This window comes from Talpa europaea, assembly GCF_964194135.1.
Source record: "Talpa europaea genome assembly, chromosome: 16".
NCBI lineage: Eukaryota > Metazoa > Chordata > Mammalia > Eulipotyphla > Talpidae > Talpa > Talpa europaea.
This window is the reverse complement of record NC_140084.1, coordinates 4,564,321-4,584,085: the sequence shown is the minus strand read 5'-3', so window position 1 is coordinate 4,584,085 and position 19,765 is coordinate 4,564,321. Positions and strand designations below refer to the sequence as shown.

The following is a 19,765-nucleotide window of genomic DNA, read 5'->3' as shown; positions in this document are numbered from 1 at the left end:
GAGTCTTCCTAAACCTCGACACACACCAGAAACTTGAAAAACAATTTCTCTTTTTCCCCTTCAATGACTTAATTTCTCCACTGGGTTTTAATGGCCTCGTCTGTGTAATGGGCGCAGCACGCAAACGACTCTGCGGGGATCACGCCTTCGCCAAAGTGGTAACTCGCGTCTCTGGCCAAAGACTCTTATTAAAGCGAGCAAGGGACCGTGAGCAGAAGTGCTGGGCAAGAACTGAACTTCGCAGACAGGGGTGTGTGTCCCTTGCACAGGGTCTGGTCTTTAGGAGGGAATCAACGAGGGTTTGCTAGAAAGATCCATTTTGGCTCAGGCCGAGAAGAGTGAACACTCCCAGGGACGGTGATACGGCAGCCGCATGAGGCCCCGGCCTTGGCCACCTCCTCACCGGGGTCTTCCCAAGCACCTTCGGCCGACGACTCTGTCCCCGCGCGGCAGCCCCGAGGAGGAAGGCCCTGACAGGACCGTCCTTCTGGCACGGCGTTTTGCTGGCCCAAGGCTGTCAAATTCACTTCCATGTGGGCCTCAGCTGGGCTTCACGCTTTCAGAAAGATTCCCCCCACCGCCTTTCACTCGAGGCCCTTGGCAGGGATGCCGCTCCCATTCTGCTCGCTTAATGGGCACAAAGAAATGGCAGAAAGAGCGGGGGGCGAGAAACCCCAACATCCCGGCCGGGCCTAAACCTCGGGAAATTCAGCGGGGTCTGCATCTCTTTAAAAACTCCGCACAGACGTTTCTGGCCAAGTGAAACCAGGCGTTCCACAGAGGCCTGGAGACAGCAAATGAAGGCCGAGTCATACACAGTTAGTTTCAAACTTATGTTGCTGCTCACGGGGAGAAATCAATGTACAGTATATTAAAAACAATCACTGCGGCCCTTAAATGATCCAATAGTTCAGCTTTGAACGCATTCAAGCTAATGGGGGCCTTAATGGCTTCTGACAGATCATCCTATTGATCAAGGGGCATGTATGAAATACGCTGCCTACTAAACTCTGTTTTGATTTTGAGAAAAGAAAACTAAACGTCCGTGGTAAACAGGCTTGATTGTTCGCATGTTTGCCGAGAGGGCCCCGGCCTGACCCTGGCGGGGGCGGGAGGGAAGGACAATGGGAATCCTATATACCTGGCCCGCTTCTCTCCCAGCTCTAATCAAGGCGTAATCAACTGGAAAGCTCTGTCTGCAGAGTTGGGGGGCGCGCAGGGGGGCGCCCAGAGGTCCGGTTTTCTGTGTGGATGAGTCAGGAGCGGTAGCTTGAGCGGCTCGGAGAACCCGGTTCGGCCTTCCGGGGCCCCGGGGTGGGTGGGTGGACTGGGCTTGCTCCAAAGTGCAACATGGACACCCCTAGGGAAACCAGGATGTTCAGTGGGGCGGCGGTTTTGTAAAGAAGTGAAGTTTCTCTCTGTTCTTGCCTGGCCCGGTCCCAAGATTCCCCTACCAAGTGCTGAGCACCCCCGGGGATGGTCTTCGGGGCCAGGCGCCGGGTCTGAAGGACCCGCAGCCCCTTCCTCGTGTCTTCTTGGGCGACACGACCTTGGCCTGGCTGGGGGGGTGCCCTCGAAAGGCAGGACCTGTCCGCTCGGATCAGTGATAATCAGGATGTAAACTCTTCCGCTACCCACAGATCAACCGGCTTCACGAAGTAACTGATAAAGTTCCTCCTTCCCTGGGTCTGCCCCCAGCTAACGGCGCATTGACAGGGTCTGTCCCCATCGGGGGTCGGCGCAGGCAGCCCCGGGAAGAGTTGTCCCGTGGGGCCTGATCCACCCTCCTGGTCCCGGGCGCTGGCAGGAACAGCAGGGTCGCTCTGAAGCTGGCACCACCAAGCGCCAGCTCATCTGTGGTCTGGATTTCACGTCTGACCCCCAGCAGGCTTCCCGGACAGCCTCAAGCCAGACGGCACGAGGACCCACCACTGCTGAGCCCCCCCCCCTCAACCACCAGAGCGGTTCTCACCCTCTTGTCCCCATGGCGGGGGCACAGGGCAGCCTGGGCCAGCACACCCCACCTCTCAGCAGGAAGCTACTGCACTTACCAGATTAGAAACCAGGGGGAAGTCCCTGCGCGAAGCCCTTCATTTGTATTGGTGCCATGTTTAGGCAGTGGCTTTTGTAAAATTGATGAATCTTGTCTAAAGGCAAGTGCAGACAGGCAAACAGATCTGTATCTGCTGTGATCCATTTAGCTTGACACACATGTGCACGGGAACTATTTCCCCTCGATTCTTTCAGGACTGATGAAAAGTAGATGCAGGCAGAGTCATGAACTGCATCATCGGAAAAGAATCACTGAATCTAATGCTGGGAGTTAATTAATGCTTCCCTCCCCTTGAAATAGACTGACCCCGGCGCTTAGACATTCAGTCAATAAACAATTGTTGTACACAGATCATCCATTACAGGGCGATGGCAAGAATTTTTTTAAGCAAATCTAAAATGGCGAGGGTGACCTAATCCCGCAGCCGTAATGGGAGAACCGGAGCATCATTTTTCATAGTATCTCATTTAGAAAAAGTTCCGCGCCATCTGCCCGGGCGAAATGGAAGCTGGGTGGAGCAGATGGGAGGGTGCAGGCTGCTCACATCTCATTCCCGGGCCGAGCACCAGACGCGGTGCCACCCAGGATGTCCGCCCCGGGACCGTCCCGGGCCGAGGCGGCGGCATCCGCCGGCACAGAGAGGTCACGGGGGTGTCTCCGGAGACCTGGATGGTGAACCTCAGAGCCGCTACTCACTGCACACCTGGACGTGCCAGGTACGGCCGGGGACGTTCTATACGCACATTGGCTTATTTAATCGCCCTGACGACGCAGGCAGTTGACACATGACTAATATTCTCGTTCTGCAGGCGAGAAAACAAAGGCTTGAAAGGGCGGGGAGCCTTCAGGTCACACAGGACTAGGATTCTAAGTCACAAGCTGCAGCCAGACGCGTCTACGCCAGCAGGAGTGGAAGAGTCTCGACACCGACCAAGGAGGGGGTGACGCCAGCAGAGGAGCAGAGGGGCCGGGTGTCGATGGAGGAGGAGAATATATCGCCTCTCTGGGACACTGGGGAACAGGAATTGAAAGGGGGGTGCTGCTCTGGAGCCAGCATCCGGTGTGGGGCCCTCGCAATTTCTCCTTGTTCATAAGAGAAATGAAAAACACTTCCCTGGGGTTCCCGCCGGCTGGGGCACCGCTCGGCGCAGCTGGGGTGAGCACAGAAGCCAGGTGTGTGCCCTTTCTTCTGACAGCTCTGAAGCCTGCCCCCTCTGGGGCTGAGTGTCCCCCCAAAGAGGCCTCCTGGGTGCTCCCTGCCTCTCCCCTTCCCGCCCCAGCCTCTGGAAGCTGCCAGGCCCTGCCGGCAGCCGCAATCATCACAACACTCGTGGGCCTTCCCGCTCCTGTTTATGGTTGTCAAATTGATTTCACCACCGCGATACCTATGGCTCCCGATGAAACTTAATTAAAAATACCATTTAATCACAAAGTAACAAAGGCAAACTGGATAAACGGCATTACCACTTCAGCGCATGTTAATCCACGCCGCTCCTCTCCCTCTCGATCTGTTTGGAGGAGAATTGCCTTTCAAATAAGAATCCCCCCGTCTTCCGTGCACTCGCTTCTGACAGATCTCCAAAATAAACAGTATTTAGCGTGGCATGGGTCCAAATGTATGCAGTTTGCCCAGTGGTAAAATCAGCCTTAGCTAGAACAGGGGGGAAAAGTTGCCTTCGAAAATCCTTCCCTGGAAACACACAACAAGCCCCCGAATGCGGGGTTTGCGTTAATGAGGCCTGCGCAACCTCGCTCTGGCCTCCCTCCCCTCAGATGGTGTCGGGGTGTGTCTTTGGATTGTGTCACCTGCTCTTAGAGCCCCTCAGGTCAGGGCCAAGCAGGGGATCATCCGGAATTGTGCGGGTGTCATCCCACCAAGCCACCCCAGCGCCCCGGTGTTCCTCGGGCACTTGAAATAAAGCCCCACGCGGGCGCCTCTGGCCCCGCACCCCCACTCCATGAATGCAGCCCAACAGCGACACACAAACTGGGTTAACGCTGAAGACTTTATTTCTACGACGGGGTACAGGCAAGCGGGTCTGCAGAGCACTGGCAGGAAGGGGGAAGGTCAGGGTTACAACACGTGGAAACAGGGAGCAGTGGTGGTGGCCGGGGGCGGGGACCTCACGCCCTAAGAGAAGACAAGGTCGGCTCAAGGCCACGCCGGAGGGAGGCCTCGGCTGCCACAGGCTCTGGCGTCCAAAGAGAATACACACGTTTAGAGAGGAAATCTCCCAACTTTTAAAAATGGGCACCCAATGAACTGTAACAGAACAGAAATATGGGGCCTCACGGGCCTCGCGCTCCAGCCGACGTGGCTTTGTCATCTCTCCCAGCTCCCTGCGAGGTCGGGGATCCTGATGGGGAAATGGAGACTCAAGGACACGGGGGGCTTTGCTCAGGTCTCAAGGCCATGAGCTTAAGCTCATTTAAGCTTCACCTTGTGAGGCGGTGCTGGTGGAATCCCTGCTACACAGGTGGGGAAACTGAGGCAGAGTGCCATGGCAAAGGCCACATCGCTAGTGGGAGTTTGGGTTCAGGCACGCCTTAACCAGAGCGCATCCTTCCTCTCCCTGGCCTGATGTTCCCAGGCCCTCGGGCGGGTGCTGGGGTTCTTCGGGCCTCAGTTCCACCCGCCGTTACACGAGAACGGCAGAAGTAGAGACCAAAGTGGGTTTTCTCTTTGAAAAGCCATTCCTTTCTCCTCTGGGCATGCTGGCCACAGAGACACCTCCTGGACAGCCAGGCTCTACGGGGTGTGGCGAGGAGGAGAAAGTGGGGTGAGCATCTCTAAGTTCTGTTGCCCCCCAGGACCTGAGAGTCTCAGGAGGCTTGGGAAGGAGGAAGCCTGGTGGAGCAATGGCACAGTCCAGGCTCAGCCCTGTCGCCTTGTTCCTTGGGAGCCAAACGGCTCCCCTCGAAACTCCAAGGGAGGAATAGTTTTGGGGTGGGGGAGGTTCTTGTTTTATATCCAATGGAATGATGACACTTGATCATTTAAAAGCATTTTAACTTTCATGGGCTCCATTCCCAGCTGTTCTCAACGGGGACCAGGCTCTGCAATCCCAAAGCTAAGTCTACCCATAGTCTTCGCCCACAAGAAAGGGGGTAAGAAGCCAAAAACGGGTTTTCCTCTCCATCTAAATCGTGTGCTCCTTCCTCCTATGGTTTTGCCTCCAGGAGCAGACCTTTGAGGTCAGAAACGATATCTGTGAGGTCGAACGGCAAAGGCATTGAAGGATCATCCTTGTCCCAATACGGCCGACATTCCGGCTTCTGGTCCGCGGGTAATGTTCGGGCGATTCGGGACTGGCACCTGGAAGAGTAAGAACAGGCAATCAATCCTCAGGAGGGACCTCCTGGGTGACCCCAGGCCACGGGCAGCTTGGAGACACACTGCCACATGCTTCGCAGACAGTCCTCTCTGGTGGTGGGGCGGCATGCAAGAAAGAGGCCACAGGGCCAGAGTCGGTAGGAAGGAAGAGGCTCTTTATGGCGCTGCAGCTTTTTTTTTTTTTTCAGTCCCCAGATCTGTCTTATCTCCGGTGGCTTCGTGGAAGTCAATCACAGGGAAATTCAGTTTCTGTGCCTCTAAAATGGCGAGCTATTGTTTTTTTTTTTTTTTTTTTCATGATCTCAACTGGTATTTAAAGTGTGTGATTAAGCCATTATCAGATTGAAATGTTTGTGGGATTGCAATGTATTACTAGATTACTGGGAAAGATTAAATTGAATTGACTGCATTAAAACAGCCGAGGACAGATGAAACAATACGACAAACCAGGGCTGGCTTTGGAGATGCTGGAGATTTGCAAGGGTCCCAGCTTGCCGTGTTCTGGAAAAGGCACTCCAAGGAAAGCCCAGTTTATAAGGATCTATGCAAATAGAGGTTAATAATCATTTCCACTGATGAAGAGGTGGGGAAAACTTCCACAAAATTAAATTAAGAGGCTAGCAAGAGTTGCTCCCTGAGGAAAACACTTAAATCACGGTTTTTATTAAATGGATTATTCATCAATAGTAGGAAAATTAATTATCATAGGCAACTAAGTGATCTCCTGGTAGGAAAAAGTTGGGGCACCTTCCTCACACTTGGGAGGCATCGACCTCTCGGAGACCAGCTTATTTAAAATTGGTCTGCGAGAGCTCAGTGGCTTTAGCCTTATTCGTCTGGAAAAAAAGAGGATCAGAGAGCAGAAAAACGATGGCGATAAGGATCAAATAATTTCTCTGATCTCCTGGGAGCACAGGGCAGTGAAACCCTGTGCACCCCCCAAAATTACTTCAGAGTTGTGTGAGTCCTTCCCCACCCCCCACCTTCCCGCATTACTCTCTAAATCAATTGGAAAGTGGTCACCCCTGCTACTAGTCTAGCGTGTGGGCTCACGGCAAAGAGCTGGAAAGCCTGGAAGCTCCGGCCCCGTCTCCAAGCCTGATGGTGCAGAAGGTCCTCACTGAACGACGTCTTCTTCTCTGGGGAATTATTAATGGTGAGGAGATCCCCACGGGAAAACATACTTCAACTTTACACCTATTTTCTCGTGTGGTTAATTGCCACACCGGCATCCCGGGCACTCAATCCACCGAACATTACACATAACATTCCAATATATCTTCAGCTGTGCGCGTCAGGCCCTGATAATAGCGTCTGTTAACATGCACTAAGTACTGTTATGTAGCACATCACTTCATAAATAATAAGATTAGCTGACCTCAGGGCCCCAAGAAGAGTAATGTGTTTAAATGTTCTCATTATTTATTTAAAACAAGAATTAAAGCAACAGAAGCTGCTTTTGACAATCCTCTTAGCATAAATATTAAACTGTTTGCACTGATAAGCCCCACACAGGGCTGAAGAACAGAGGGTGTGTTCTGCGGACGACTTAATAATAGGTGTTTGCGAAGCTGCCACTCGGCGCTCTGGTTCCGAGGATGTCTCTCTAGTGCTGGGGACGGTCTCCAAGTCACATGAAAGAGATGAGGGAATTAATATTCAAGGGAAGCGGCGACTAATTACAAAGGCACGCTGCAAAGCTTTTTAGATTGTGCTTTCTCTCGGCCTCGGAATCAGAGCGCAAAGCTCGATTTGCCGGGTAGGGAAAGTTATTACAAATTGAGCATTTCGGTCCCACCGCGGATAAATTATCTATGCACACGTTACCCCGGCTGGCAGATTAAAGAGCTGTGATAAGTGTCGATCCACCTAGAATATCATGAGGTTTGTAAAAAGTCAATAGAGATGCTTTTTCACCTGTCAAGTGGGTTTTGCCCCCTCATTTTGGGAGATTATTGGAAATATGAAAACGCGCCGCGAGGCCTGCTGATGCTAGCTCGTGCACGCTTCCCGAGCCCACTGGCGTCTCTTTGGGGTAAAGTTGTTCTATGACGTTCGGCCATTGCGTTTCTCGGCAAAGGACGGCTGGTGAGGGCGGCCTGCTCCCAGGGGGGCTCTCCTCTGGGCTGGGGCTGTGTCTGGCCAGCGCCTCCCCCAGGGCCAGGGTAGAGCCCTCTGTTGGGTTTCTTCAGGGAAGTCACTCAGATGCTTTGGAGGCTTTAAAACGCTTAACTTTAATGCCCAGTGCTCCCCGCCAATTTCCATATGGCTGTCACCGGGCCCTAGAAAGGGCTCACTGCTGGAGGTGATGTATTTACCTGTGAAAGGACAATCACCCCCAGTTCCAATATACCGTTTGCTTTAGCACTGTGCCAGACTGTGAGAGGGAAGGACGAAGGGTCCCTTGAAGGCCTATCTCGCTTTGGGTTTTGGTGTCTCTTGCTCGAATCACTATTTCTGCCCCCTCTGGTCTCTATTTCCTCAGGTGGGGGGCAGGGGTCGGGAGCTTGAAGCGGGGAGGTTCGGGGTGTTTCTGGACAGCAGGAGCTGCTGCTTGCAACAGGCGTGGTGTCTCGGGCCGGTTGCTAAATCTCAATGAACTTCACCTTCTCGCCTGTCAAGCGGGAGTGATGATGGAGCTGGATACGGCCCCTCACGAGCAGAGCTCTTGTGATGAGGAAGCGAGTGGAAGTGCCTAGAACACTGGCTGGCACACAGTGAGAGCTCAACCTCGCTTACGCGGTATTAGCATCATCCCCGCTTTTACTTGAGTGTGAGTGACACGCCTCGCCGAGGGCGCTGAGGCACCGGTGCCCGCCCTGCACCCTGACGGAGTGGGTGGCTGTCACCGGCTCCTCTAGGGGAAGCTCTGGAGACACAGGTGCCCTTTCTGGCTGGAATCTAATGGGGCCTGCAGCTGCATCCCATCATCAAGTACATTCAAGAATGCTGAGGCTCATGCTTCCCAGCTGCTAGAACATTCCAGTGACAGGAGAACATGCTCAGGTTCAGAAAGACCCAGCAGTTGTTCCTCAAGACCTAGAATTAGTGAACGGGCTACTGAACTGTCTAAATCATGGTTGTTTCATGTCTGTCATTGACAGGAAATGAAGCTGAACTGTCTCTTAGCACATACAGACGTACTAGCCAAATATGGTGGCCACGGGTTGGCTTCCGTGTTTTGGGAATGGTGACCATGGTAGATTGTCTGTCTGCTTCCCCTCCCACCACAAGAGCTCTGATTTTCCCATGGGCAAGCCTCTCTTTGGCCCTGTGGGCCAGACTGACCCCAGTGGACAGCTAGGCAGGCCGCGACCGGTTGAGCCAGTCAGCTGGTCTCACCGTCCCACAGGGATGGGCACAGAAAACATGTGCTCGAGGGGAGCCTGTGTGATGGAGTAATCGGGACTGCTGTGGGAGCAGAGGGAAAGGCCTGCTTACGTCCTGGCCTGTGAGCTACTGGGATATGCCTCCTGGAGCTGCTGGTCATTTCGTGGCCACACAGCACCAGGCTGGTCCTGGGCGGTCACGTCGGAGCACAGGTTAAGGCCTCCCCAAAGCCTTTTCAGTCTCGTGAACCATCATTATTGGGATTAGGTTCTGTTACCTGCAACCCAGAGGCCTGGCTGGGCAGGCCGGACATGGCCTCCACCTTTCCTCACCTCCTGCCTTTACAGCATCCATTGCCGTGGCCCTGCCTGCTGAGGGAGGCTGAGGGTCACTCTCCGAGCCCAGATGCTGCTGCTCACAGTGTGTGCAGAGGCCAAGGGGTAGGAGAGCAGGAAAACACTGGGGTTTTTGGTCTTGGTTCAAATATTTCTGTTTGGGACAAACTTCTACCCAGAAAACACAGAGCATGGTAATGTCATCGCCATTAAATAAGGGGACAATAAGCTAGTTTTGTGATCTTTCTAAAGAAAGTTTTTTAAAAAGTACCCTCGGGGACTCCCTGGTGGCGCAAGGGGTTAAGACACAACATATGAAGCTGTCCGCAGCCACTGCAGCACAAGTTGGATCCCCGACCAGGGAGCTACCCACATGGCGCAGCAGACCTCTCCTGTCTCCCCACTGCTCCCCTTGGCAGTATATTTCAGTCAGTCTGCCTGTTCTGCTCCCCACTCTGTCTCTGGTGAATCCTCTCAGCCCCCAAAAAATTCTGACCTGTATGTATAAATAAATAAATCTTAAAAAAAAAAAAAGTGCCCTGAACTCAGAGCAGGTTGCTCCAAGTCCTCCAGCCAGAGTCCGTGTCCCCTCAGCTGGGAGCTCCGTCCTCCTGTCCTACAGGGATGGGTTAGCAAAGAAACTTGGTTCTGCTCAGAAAAACCTGCCAGCTCACAAAGCATTGCAAAGGGAGCAAAGGGAAATACATACTTCACCTTCCTCCCAAATTCATAGCACTTGATCCAAAAGATTCCACAAGTCACCCCAAAACATCCATGAGTCACTCCCAAAACACTTGATATTTCAGAACAGTTCTCCCTGAGTGACTGGTGACATAACAGGAAGCAAATGGAAGGTGTCCCACTGGTTGGCCTGTTAGCAGATCCTCCAGGTCCCCCACGACCCCCCACAGGTATAACTCATGGTGGGGCTCCCCCAGGGCCACACTCACCTCTGATGGCCAGGGCTGCAGCCACATCAGTGAACACCGGTTGCCATGCTGAAATTAACCACTTTAGCTAAAGTGTGTGTTAATTATGGGTATGCAAGCAGTCAATAAAAGGTTAATGCAAAAGTCAAAGGATAAATTTCTTCCCTTATTGCATCACTTCACAGACTAAATGACTAACATTATACTTTGTGTTTTTAATCAATAGGTTTTACAGTAATGTGCTGGCCATTGATTTTAAGAAAACACATACGGTCTTCCTCCTTGTCCCTAAATTTTGCAACAAATAAAGAAGGACAGGTAACGTTTCCATGACTCTTGATGACATGAGGAGGGAAGCTTTCAGGAGGATGGTTTCTGCTCAAGATTCATCGCGATAAACAAGCTTGAGAGATAAAGCACAGAGAGCTAGACCGTGATGAGGATGACCAAGCATGGGCCACGGTGGAGACAAGACGAATGAACTAAGAGCAACTCTTTGCTTTGAAAGAAGAGACCAGCTCTTGATGAAAATTATTACATTTTGTGCACTGTCCAAGTGTCCCAAAGACTCTTAGGGCACAGCGGTGCTTGAGTCCATTTTCACAAGGCCCTGAGAGAGAAGGAGGAGCTAGGTGTCTGCTCCCCATTTCAAAGGAGGGCCGGGGGGTTGCGCTCCCCAGGGTGAGCTCAGAGGTAGGTGGAAGAGGGAGGCCTGGACCAGGCCCCGGGGCACCTGCTGGCTGCCCTTACTGCCACATTCCACCTATCCCATGGATTTCCTTTTGGGCCAAAACGGAAACACTGGCCGCCATGTCCTGGCCTGACTTAGCTATTCTTTCCAAATTTAGGTAGGTATTCAGGGAGATTCCAAACCATTTTAGGGAAAAAGAAGGAGCAGAACATTCTCCCCCAAGTTTTTAGAAAGACTATTATTAAGATAAACAATGGATGAAACTTGCTTTTCGTTTTCACGACAAGGAGGTTCTTACAGCTTGTATCTGTAGTCGGTAGAAATGAAAGCTACATCTACGTATTTTAAGGGCATCCATTAATTGTATTTATTTTCTGGGGTGACCTTGAGAAAAATCTTTCAACGTTTGTTTCCTAGACTGTTCCATGAAGTTAATTCATCTCTACTTCGCTGAATTATGTGAGATAAAAATCAAGTAATGGGTATAAAATTCCTTTAAAATATGTCAAGCAGCACACTGATATATAATTATTCCTCAGGATCTGTTTCTTCGATGGACAGATACAGGCCCTATTTCTGATCGTATAATATTTTTCATGGAGGTAACACTGGTTTATGGCACTGTATGGTTTAGAGGTGGAGGATCACATCTGCAAATGTAGGTCTCCATGCCACGCCCATCACCAAGGCACCCACAGTCCCCACCATGGTCCAATGGGCCACTTCCTTGCTCCCTACCTGCCTCCTCCCCCTACGGCAGACTCAACACTACAGTCAGGTTTCTAGAGTTTGTTTGGGTTTAGTTTTGCCTGTTCCTTTGTATCGTTTCTTTATATTCCACCTATGAGCGAAACCATCTGGTATTGGTCTTTCTCCTTCTGACTTCTTTCACTTAGCATAACCCCCTCCCTCTCCATCCACGTGGTCGCAGACGACAAGGTTTCCTCTTTAAGACACTGCAGATCGGGCAAAATTGGGCCAGTGGGGTTTGTCACGTTTTTAAATAAAAATGAAAGAAATCAGACTTATGAAGACTGGAGCAATTTAAACGAACAACTTTACTGGAAAATACCCCATGTGATGTACTCTTCAAGTCGGAATTTTTTCTAGAATTTTAATTTGCAAGGAGTTTATAGTCATTCTGGCTAATGTGAAACAGGCTAATGTCTTAGGATTTCAGCCATATCAGAAGGAAGCCTCGATATAAGCGAGTATTGTGGCTTACGAGCCTGCCGAACCCAACTGCCAGGACGAGCGTGGAAAGGTGGGAAAGAAAATGTCAGCAGCAACGGTCCCCTCAAGGGCCGAATACTCTGCAGGATCCAGAATGTTCTCTGCTTCCTCAGTTTCTCTGGGCCCAGGAGAGCTGCAGCATTTGGGTCCATGGAGGACCCCAATATAGATTTTTTTAAAGATTTATTTATTTATGCACACAAGAGCTGGGGTACAGGCCAGAGATGCGGGAGGTGAGAGGATTCACCAGAGACAGAGTGGGGAGCAGAACAGGCAGACTGATGAAATACACTGCTGAGGGGAGCAGCGGGCGAGACAGGAGAGGTCTGCTGCGCCATGTGGGTCACCTCCCTGGCTGGGGATCCAACTTAGTCCGCAGCGGTGAGACTTAACCCGCAGGCCACCGGGGAGGTCGGACCCCAATATTTAAAGATAATTATTTTTCATATCGCACAGCAGTCCCTGACAGCACTTTATTAACAATGGAAGGGAGTTTTTCCTGGGTAATTTTGGCTTTCCATGATGTCTACCTTGAACACCACTTTTCAAAACGGACCACTGCATTGCTTTCCATGGTCTCACTACACTGTGCTCCAGACTGGCTGTCTCAGGCAGTGGGGAGAAGTTTAGAGTGATCTTGCCTTTGACTCTCTAAACCTTTGAAGAGAGAAGAGCAACGTCATGACCTTATGATTCATCTTAGGCTTTTGGCTAGTGCCCCCAGGGCACAGGGACAGCTTGGCAAATGCACATCTGCCCCTGTCACACCTACCAGTGCACATGGTTTCATAGAGTCAGCTAGTTAAACCTGTATAACCCAGTTTACCTACCACAGAACTTAGCACTAAATAAAATCAACTCGTAAGTGACTTTCAACAAAGGCCACCACTTTCTTTTCAAAAGGCTTTATCCTCTTGCCTCCAGCTAATGACAATGTTTCCACATCAGCAAAATCAACATACATCACAGGGAGAAAAAGCCAACCTTTGATCCATGGGTCAGCTTTATTATTTTTTGTGTGTAGGGGGGAGATGTCGATATCCTTTTCAGCAGGTAGTATTTTTCAAATATGACCCCTTGAGAAGTGAGCTTCGGCTTAGCTTTTAGTTGTATAAGAATCTATTTTGGGACCTCGTACTGAGAAGTCTAATATCAGAGGGTCTGTCCAGCTTGGTTTTATCTGACCCTCTGTTCTGTATCTCTGTAGTCCACCTGCAAGTGGCATCGCCCACTACATGTCTTTCACCTCCTGACTTATTCCACTTAGCATAATCCTCTCCACTGCCACCCATGTTGCCACAAATGGCAAGAGTTGATCCTTTTTGATAGCTGAGTAGTATTCCACCATGGAGATACACCACATCTCCCCGATCCATTTGTCTGCATTTGGGCACTTAGGTTGTTTCCATAGTTTGGCTGTTGTAAATAGTGCTGCAGTGAACACAGGAGTGTATGTTTCCCTTCTGTTAGTGGGCTTTGCTGCTGTTGTTCTTTGGGGAGATACCTAGGAGTAGAATTGTTGGATCTATTTGTAATATTTTGAGATTCTCCATGTTGTTTTCCACAGGGATATGGAACTTACAGCTGGACTAGTCTCCATTCCTACCAACACTGCACGAGAGCTCCTGTTTCTCCGCATCTTCCCAGCACTTGTTTCTTCTGGTCTTTTTGAGATGGGCCACTCTCACGGGTGCGAAGTGTTATCTCATTGCAACTTTGGTTTGCATTTCCCTCATGAGTGATGATGAGCATTTTTTCATGTGTCCATGAACCATCCACATGTCTTCTTTGGAGAAGTGTCTATTTAGTTCTTCTGCCCGTTTTCTGACTGGGTTATTATTTTTTTCTTTTTTATTGAGCTGTAAGAGTTCTTTGTAGATCTTGGATATCCGCCCATGGTCAGATGCATGGTGAGTAAATATTTTCTCCCATTCAGTAGGGTGTCTTTTTGTTTTGTTTTGTTTTGATAACAGTTTCTTTTGCTGTGCAGAAGCTTTTTAGTTCAATGTAGTCCCAGTACTTTATATTCTCTTTTGTTTTCCTTGCTGCTGAAGATGAATCCACAAAGATCTCTCCAAAGCCTACGTCGGGTAGTGTTTTGCCTATGTTTTCTTCTATGTATTTTATGGTTTCAGGTCTCACATCCAAGTCTTTTATCCACATTGAGTTGATTTTTGTGTCTGGTGTGAGACAGTGTTTCATTCTTTTGCAAGCAGCAGTCCAGTTTTCCCAGCACCATTTATTGAAGAGGTTTTTTGCTCCAGAGAATATTCTTAGCTCCTTTGACATAGATTCAGTCCATATAAGTATGGGTTTATTTCTGGTTTCTGGGATCTCAATTTTTTTAACCACTTATTTTATTTATTTATGATTATAAGAACTGGGGTGTAGGCCAGAGGTGCAGGGGATGAGAGGACTCACCAGAGACAGAGTGGGGAGCAGAACGGACAGATCTACTGAAATGCACTGCTGAGGGGAGCAATGGACGAGTCAGGAGAAGTCTGCTGCGCCATGTGGGTCAGCTCCCTGGCTGGGGATTGAACTCAGGTTGCAGTGGGTGGCAATAGGTTGATAGCCTGAGACTTAACCCCTGCACCACCAGGGAGGCCCTGGGCTCTCAATTTTATTTCCAGCAGTCTGTGTCTGTTGTTATTCCCGTACCATATTGCTTTGATTACAAAATGAGTGAGCACAAAGGATTATGGGGGAGTGGCAGGTGCTGTGGTACTGGGTGTGATGTGGGAACAATACCTGAAGGGAGAGATGCTATACTTCTAAAACACAAGTAATGCTGCAAGGCAATGTTAACTAAAAAAAAGTAAAATTAACTTTACAAAATGGGGGGAAAATATCCAAATATTCCCAATGCTTACACATTAAGATAAAGCCAGCAAGTCACGTGGATAACCAGGCATTCATTTTCCAAGAAATCATCATGCCATTCGGCACAGATAACTTTGCCATCCAGATCTTAGGAAACCCATCAGGGTGTGGACAGCACTTACTGTCCATCTAAACTGCTCTCCCAATGGCAAGAAAAAGGAATGGTCCTGGCATGGCCGAGCTGCTGTAAGTGGCTTGTGTTTCTCCACTCACTCTCGCCTGGCACACAAAAGGTTATTTTTCTGTAAACAACAGTCTTCATAGTTCCCAATTCTGCCCTCAATGCCAATATGACCTGCATCATTCTTGGAAAGATATACCTCTATATACTTTAATAGCCACGAATATCAGAGTTTTTATTTGTGTTTAATGCAAAAGAATATTCTGAGTTCCACGGAGATTCCAAGAAGGCGTTCCCCTTGGTAAGAGTTCCCACCCTCCTGGCCGCTGTTCCCTTCACGTCACTGCTAAGAGTGATGCCGGCTTGTGGCAAGGGGTCCCCCCATAGGGAAGAGGACGAGGTGAGAGATAAAGTACTTCCAGGTCAGACAGGACCACCAGGAGGTCATGAGTTAAAGAGAGAAGGACCCCACACCTTCTTGTCAAGGTCAGGGACACTTTCTGCTTGTAGTATGGCATGAAGTCATCACACTTTCATTCAGGGTCCCATGGAGAACTGTATCTCCTCCCTCTACCTCTAGCATCTGCTGCTTCCTCCTGGGAGTCTCCCCAACATGTGAGTATATGCTCCCCACCCCTCTGAAGTTGCCCTGACGAGTTTTTTACAGAGGCTTTTTGTTGTTGTTGATGAGAGAAGGTACAAAGAAACTCCATCTCATGTCAACACTCTTGTGACAGCACCTTTCAGACCACAGGAATAGCAGTAAGGTTAAAAAACAACAACATGGAAGACAGTCAATAATAAACACTGAGTATCAGGTATTGTCTCCATCTTCTATTTAAATGCTCATCATCAAAACGGAAATCGAGACCAAAGAGATGAACTAAACTCATCCACGATGTCAGTCATACAAAGGATGTCAGGATTTGGCAAAACTGCCTGATGCCAAGTCTCAAGCCCCAAAAGGATCATTTGGGCCCTTGATAAAAATATCACTTCCCAAAGGCACCTCATCCCAAGTCAGACTCTCCAGCACAGGGTGCTGGCATCTCTGAACTTTCCTAGAGACTCTTCGAACCAGGCCAGCTTGAGAAGAAACGGCGCACCGTGTTAACCTGAACAAAAGGACCATAAAGATGCCTGAAGGCGGAAGGTGGGGGTCGAGGGGATCTGTAGGCATCTCTGGACACCCACTCAGACTAAAATCATCTCCATTTCAGAGGACGGCAGACTCAGGGTCAGCTCTTTCAGACCTCCAACTTGGTCCCCTAAGCATGCAAAACGAGACTTCCCAGCACACCCCGCTCCACTTCAGGGAGCCCGACAGGCCCTTGTAACCACTTAATATGTGAGACTGCTTGGCCCACCACTAGGGTGTAAACCCAGGAGGTGGAGGGTTGAGAACAATTTTATCCCCAGCTTCATTTGTCGGCTTGTCAGTTACATAATGATGGTGATGAATGGGCTACCTTGACAGCTGAACATTTAGGAGCTGTGACCTTTGATCTGTGGTCACATGATAGGGTCACCTGAAACTTGCATGCTTCTACCTGCCCAGGGGTAACAATATAAAGGTCAAATAGGCTGGACGATTATATGTATCGAGTCTGAGGCAGCTAGGTTAGGGGCTATAAGAGAGGCCGGGTTGGGTTCCCCAGCACACAAAGCTTTGGAACTACTGCAGAAATGTGCTTAACAAAAGATATACAATTTCAAAGCAGTCTAGAGTAACTTTCCTTGCAAGGGAATAGAATGAACTCATTATTTTTAAAGGGCAACAATGAAAACAAACACTTTGGAAGAAAATATATTCTGCCGGTGACTCCACCATTGGGAGGGGAAGCAACCAGGCGCATGACTTAATGAGTGATATTAATGCTATCCCTGCGATGTGGCAGAAGGTCCAATTTGATGCAATTATTGGAACAAAATCCCCACCGGGTAGTCCAAGCCCTCCTTTCAGCCACGGAATACGGTTTCTCTGCTGTCCTCTGTCAGCATAGCACCCCACAAAGGAGCGTGATTGACAAAAGATAACCCTTTCCAAATTTCATGACTTCCCTGTTGCTTGAAACTTAAGTAAAGTTTGCACGGGGCAGTCTCAAACTTCAGAAAGATTCCAGAATAACTTATAGCCCGAAATTCAAGGAGGCTGTGACTTTTAGATGCACTATAGCAGTTGAAGAAACACACATACACACACACACACACACACACACACAAATATTTCTGTTTCTATTCTTGCAAATCTGAAGATTTTGCTTTTGGGCTATTTGGTTAAATTCCTTTTGCTCAGCGCCAGATAAAAGCTGTGACATAGATAATGAATACAGTTATGAAAATGAAAGCAAGAAGGCCAACATCATTGATTTCCACAACCCGGAGACTTCATAACCAGGGAAGAAACAGATAGTACAGAGAAATCTGATTTACATCAAGAGCCTGTTTTATACAAAGGATTTTCCCTGCAAAGTCAAAGACCGACAGACAGACTGCCATTGGAGAATAATCCACTCGTACTCTTGAGAGACGAGCAAAGCAAAGGACAATGGCTTCCAGAATAAAAGGCCAGCTGTTCTGACTTTGGGATGCTCATTTAGGTTGTAAGCTGTGAAATAAATTTGAGTTGATGTTCCCCCATCTGCTCACCTGTCAGTCTATTTCCACTGTGCTGCTGTTTCTAGAAATACTTCCGTGTAACCTGCTTAATTGGTTTTGGGATGCTGAGAAACATCTCCCAAGTTATCTCAACCTTATTCAGAACAAGAGGCTACTGGGCCTTTGTTCACTTCCCTTCTTTAAGAGCGTTCAGTAATAGGTCAAGAGCACCAATGGCAGAAAACTCGCTGTGGACTAATCCCAATGGGGTGGGGGTGTCCACATTCAGAATCAGAGAAAATGGCAGGCGGGCGGGCGGGAATAAAGTGACAGTTGACCAGGACGCACCAGTTTTCTGATGAATTTATGCTTTCTGCTGATTGAAAAGCTGAGCGAAAGTTCTTACAATGGTCCACAAGTCCCTACTTGACCAACCTCTTCCTCATGCCTGATTCTCTTCTCTCCTCCTGCTTGTCCCAATCACTTCGCTCCAGTCATAAAGGCCCATTTGCTTTTCCTTGAACAGACAAAGGACACTCCCAGGTAACAGTGTCTGCTGCTGCTTCTACCCCAAGAACTGCTGTCCTCAGCAACCTCTCCCCTCCAACCCCCCACAACAGGGCCCCCTCATCATCTCTCCCCGCCTTGTCTTTCTCCACAACGCTTGATACAAGTGTGTGTGTGTTTGTGTGTGTGTATAAGAAAAGCTCCCTGAAAGCAAGGATTTCTGTTTTGTTCATGGCTCTGTTCCCTAAGCCCACAGCAGAGTTTGGCATATCACAGCCATAACAAGCTGTGGAATGTACAAATCATTGAGAGCAACTTGCACTCAAACCCTACCTCCTTAACATGGAACGAATTTCCCTGCGGCACAACAACTTTATAGAGTGACATAAACTGTAATATAAAAATACAAGGCCCCATCAAAGGAGGCGTAACAACAAAATCATCATGACCCACCAATGAGGAGGATGGTTTGGCAGGAAGAGCACTAGTCTTGGAATTCAAGACCCACTTCTGCCACGACCTTACCCTGTGACCTTGGGAAAACCTTGACTTTCTGGCCGTCAACACTGAGATCCGTAAAATGAAAGGTGGGTCAGACAATCCCTTGGCTCTTGCTAGTTGGGATTTTATACATAAATGTAACGGTTTCCCTCCACAGACCTCATCTCCCGGGGCCCCACCACCTGCAGGGTAGGAAGGACATAGCCCGGTTTAGGAGGTGAGGGCAAAGCACCTGTCCAGGTCACAGGACTGGCCAGTCACATGGCAGGGCCTGGACTCACCCCCTTGCTGGCAGCCTTTCCTTCTGCCCCCACACTTCCTCCGCTGGTGGAACTGGAAGGCCGTACCAGTCACTGTTACTTTGACTCAAAGACTATTTTTTGCAGGCAGCTGCAGATTCCTTCAGAGGCAAAACATCTCTCTGGACACTATTCTCCTCTAGCTAAATAACCCACAGGTCTCTAAGCTGCCATTTCACCTCAAATTTAGGGAGAGCAAACCGCTCCATCTGCCTGTGGGTGTTCAGGATGAGAACAGAATTCCATGTTGGTGCAGCTTTTCTTTGAAAGGCTACCAAGTCCAAACAATTACAGCATCAAGGCCCCTGTCTCAACAGGGCACCCCAACCCCAAAGCCCCAGAAATGTTCTATCTTAAATGTAGAGCAGACCTAGCAAGCAAATGACAGTTTTTATAGCTAGGATTTAGAAAGTGAAATTGCTTCTGCTCCCCTAAGTATCTGTGCTAGTGGCTTCGGTGACCATGAAGAGGAATCAGTGTAGCTGACCAAGTGCGTACCTACTGCTAAAGTCAGGATTCGGGCAGAAGGCATGCTGCTCTGCATGTGTGCATGTGTGTGTATGTCTGAATGTGTGTTTTCAGTCATTCAGCAAACACCTACTGGGTGCCAGGCGCCAGAGATATAGCAATGAACTAGACTAGTCCCAGGTTCCATGGAGGTCATATCTGGGGGAAGGAAGCCAGACAATAAGTATGTATGTCAGGTCCCAACTGCAGTTAGCTGCCAGCAAGAGGATTAGAAGTACCAGTGGCTAAAGAAGTTTCCCTTTCTTCGACATCAAAGAATTTCAAGGCAGCATATGAGAGCGGAGAACAGACACCCAGCACCCGCTGCTCCAGCCCTTCTAAACTGGGGCTGCCGCCTTTGAGGTCAGCCCGTGATCTAGGGTGCCCCAGCCACCAATCCTTGAGCCTCAGGCCAAGAGAAGGGGGTGGGGGTAAAGGAGGCCC

At 49.4% G+C, this 19,765-nt stretch overlaps 1 protein-coding gene across 7 annotated transcripts in view; it reads right to left on the bottom strand.

Moving 5' to 3' along the window:
* Positions 1-5,215: 5,215 nt before the first annotated feature.
* FTO (FTO alpha-ketoglutarate dependent dioxygenase) overlaps positions 5,216-19,765 on the bottom strand; it is a gene marked incomplete at both ends in the record, with an annotated part of 326,211 nt that continues 311,661 nt past the window's right edge. For all 7 annotated transcript variants that reach the window (XM_084257414.1, XM_084257408.1, XM_084257410.1 and 4 more), the window contains one exon: positions 5,216-5,369. In XM_084257414.1, coding sequence (XP_084113540.1) covers positions 5,216-5,369 — 154 coding nt within the window. The remainder of the gene's footprint in view (positions 5,370-19,765) is intronic.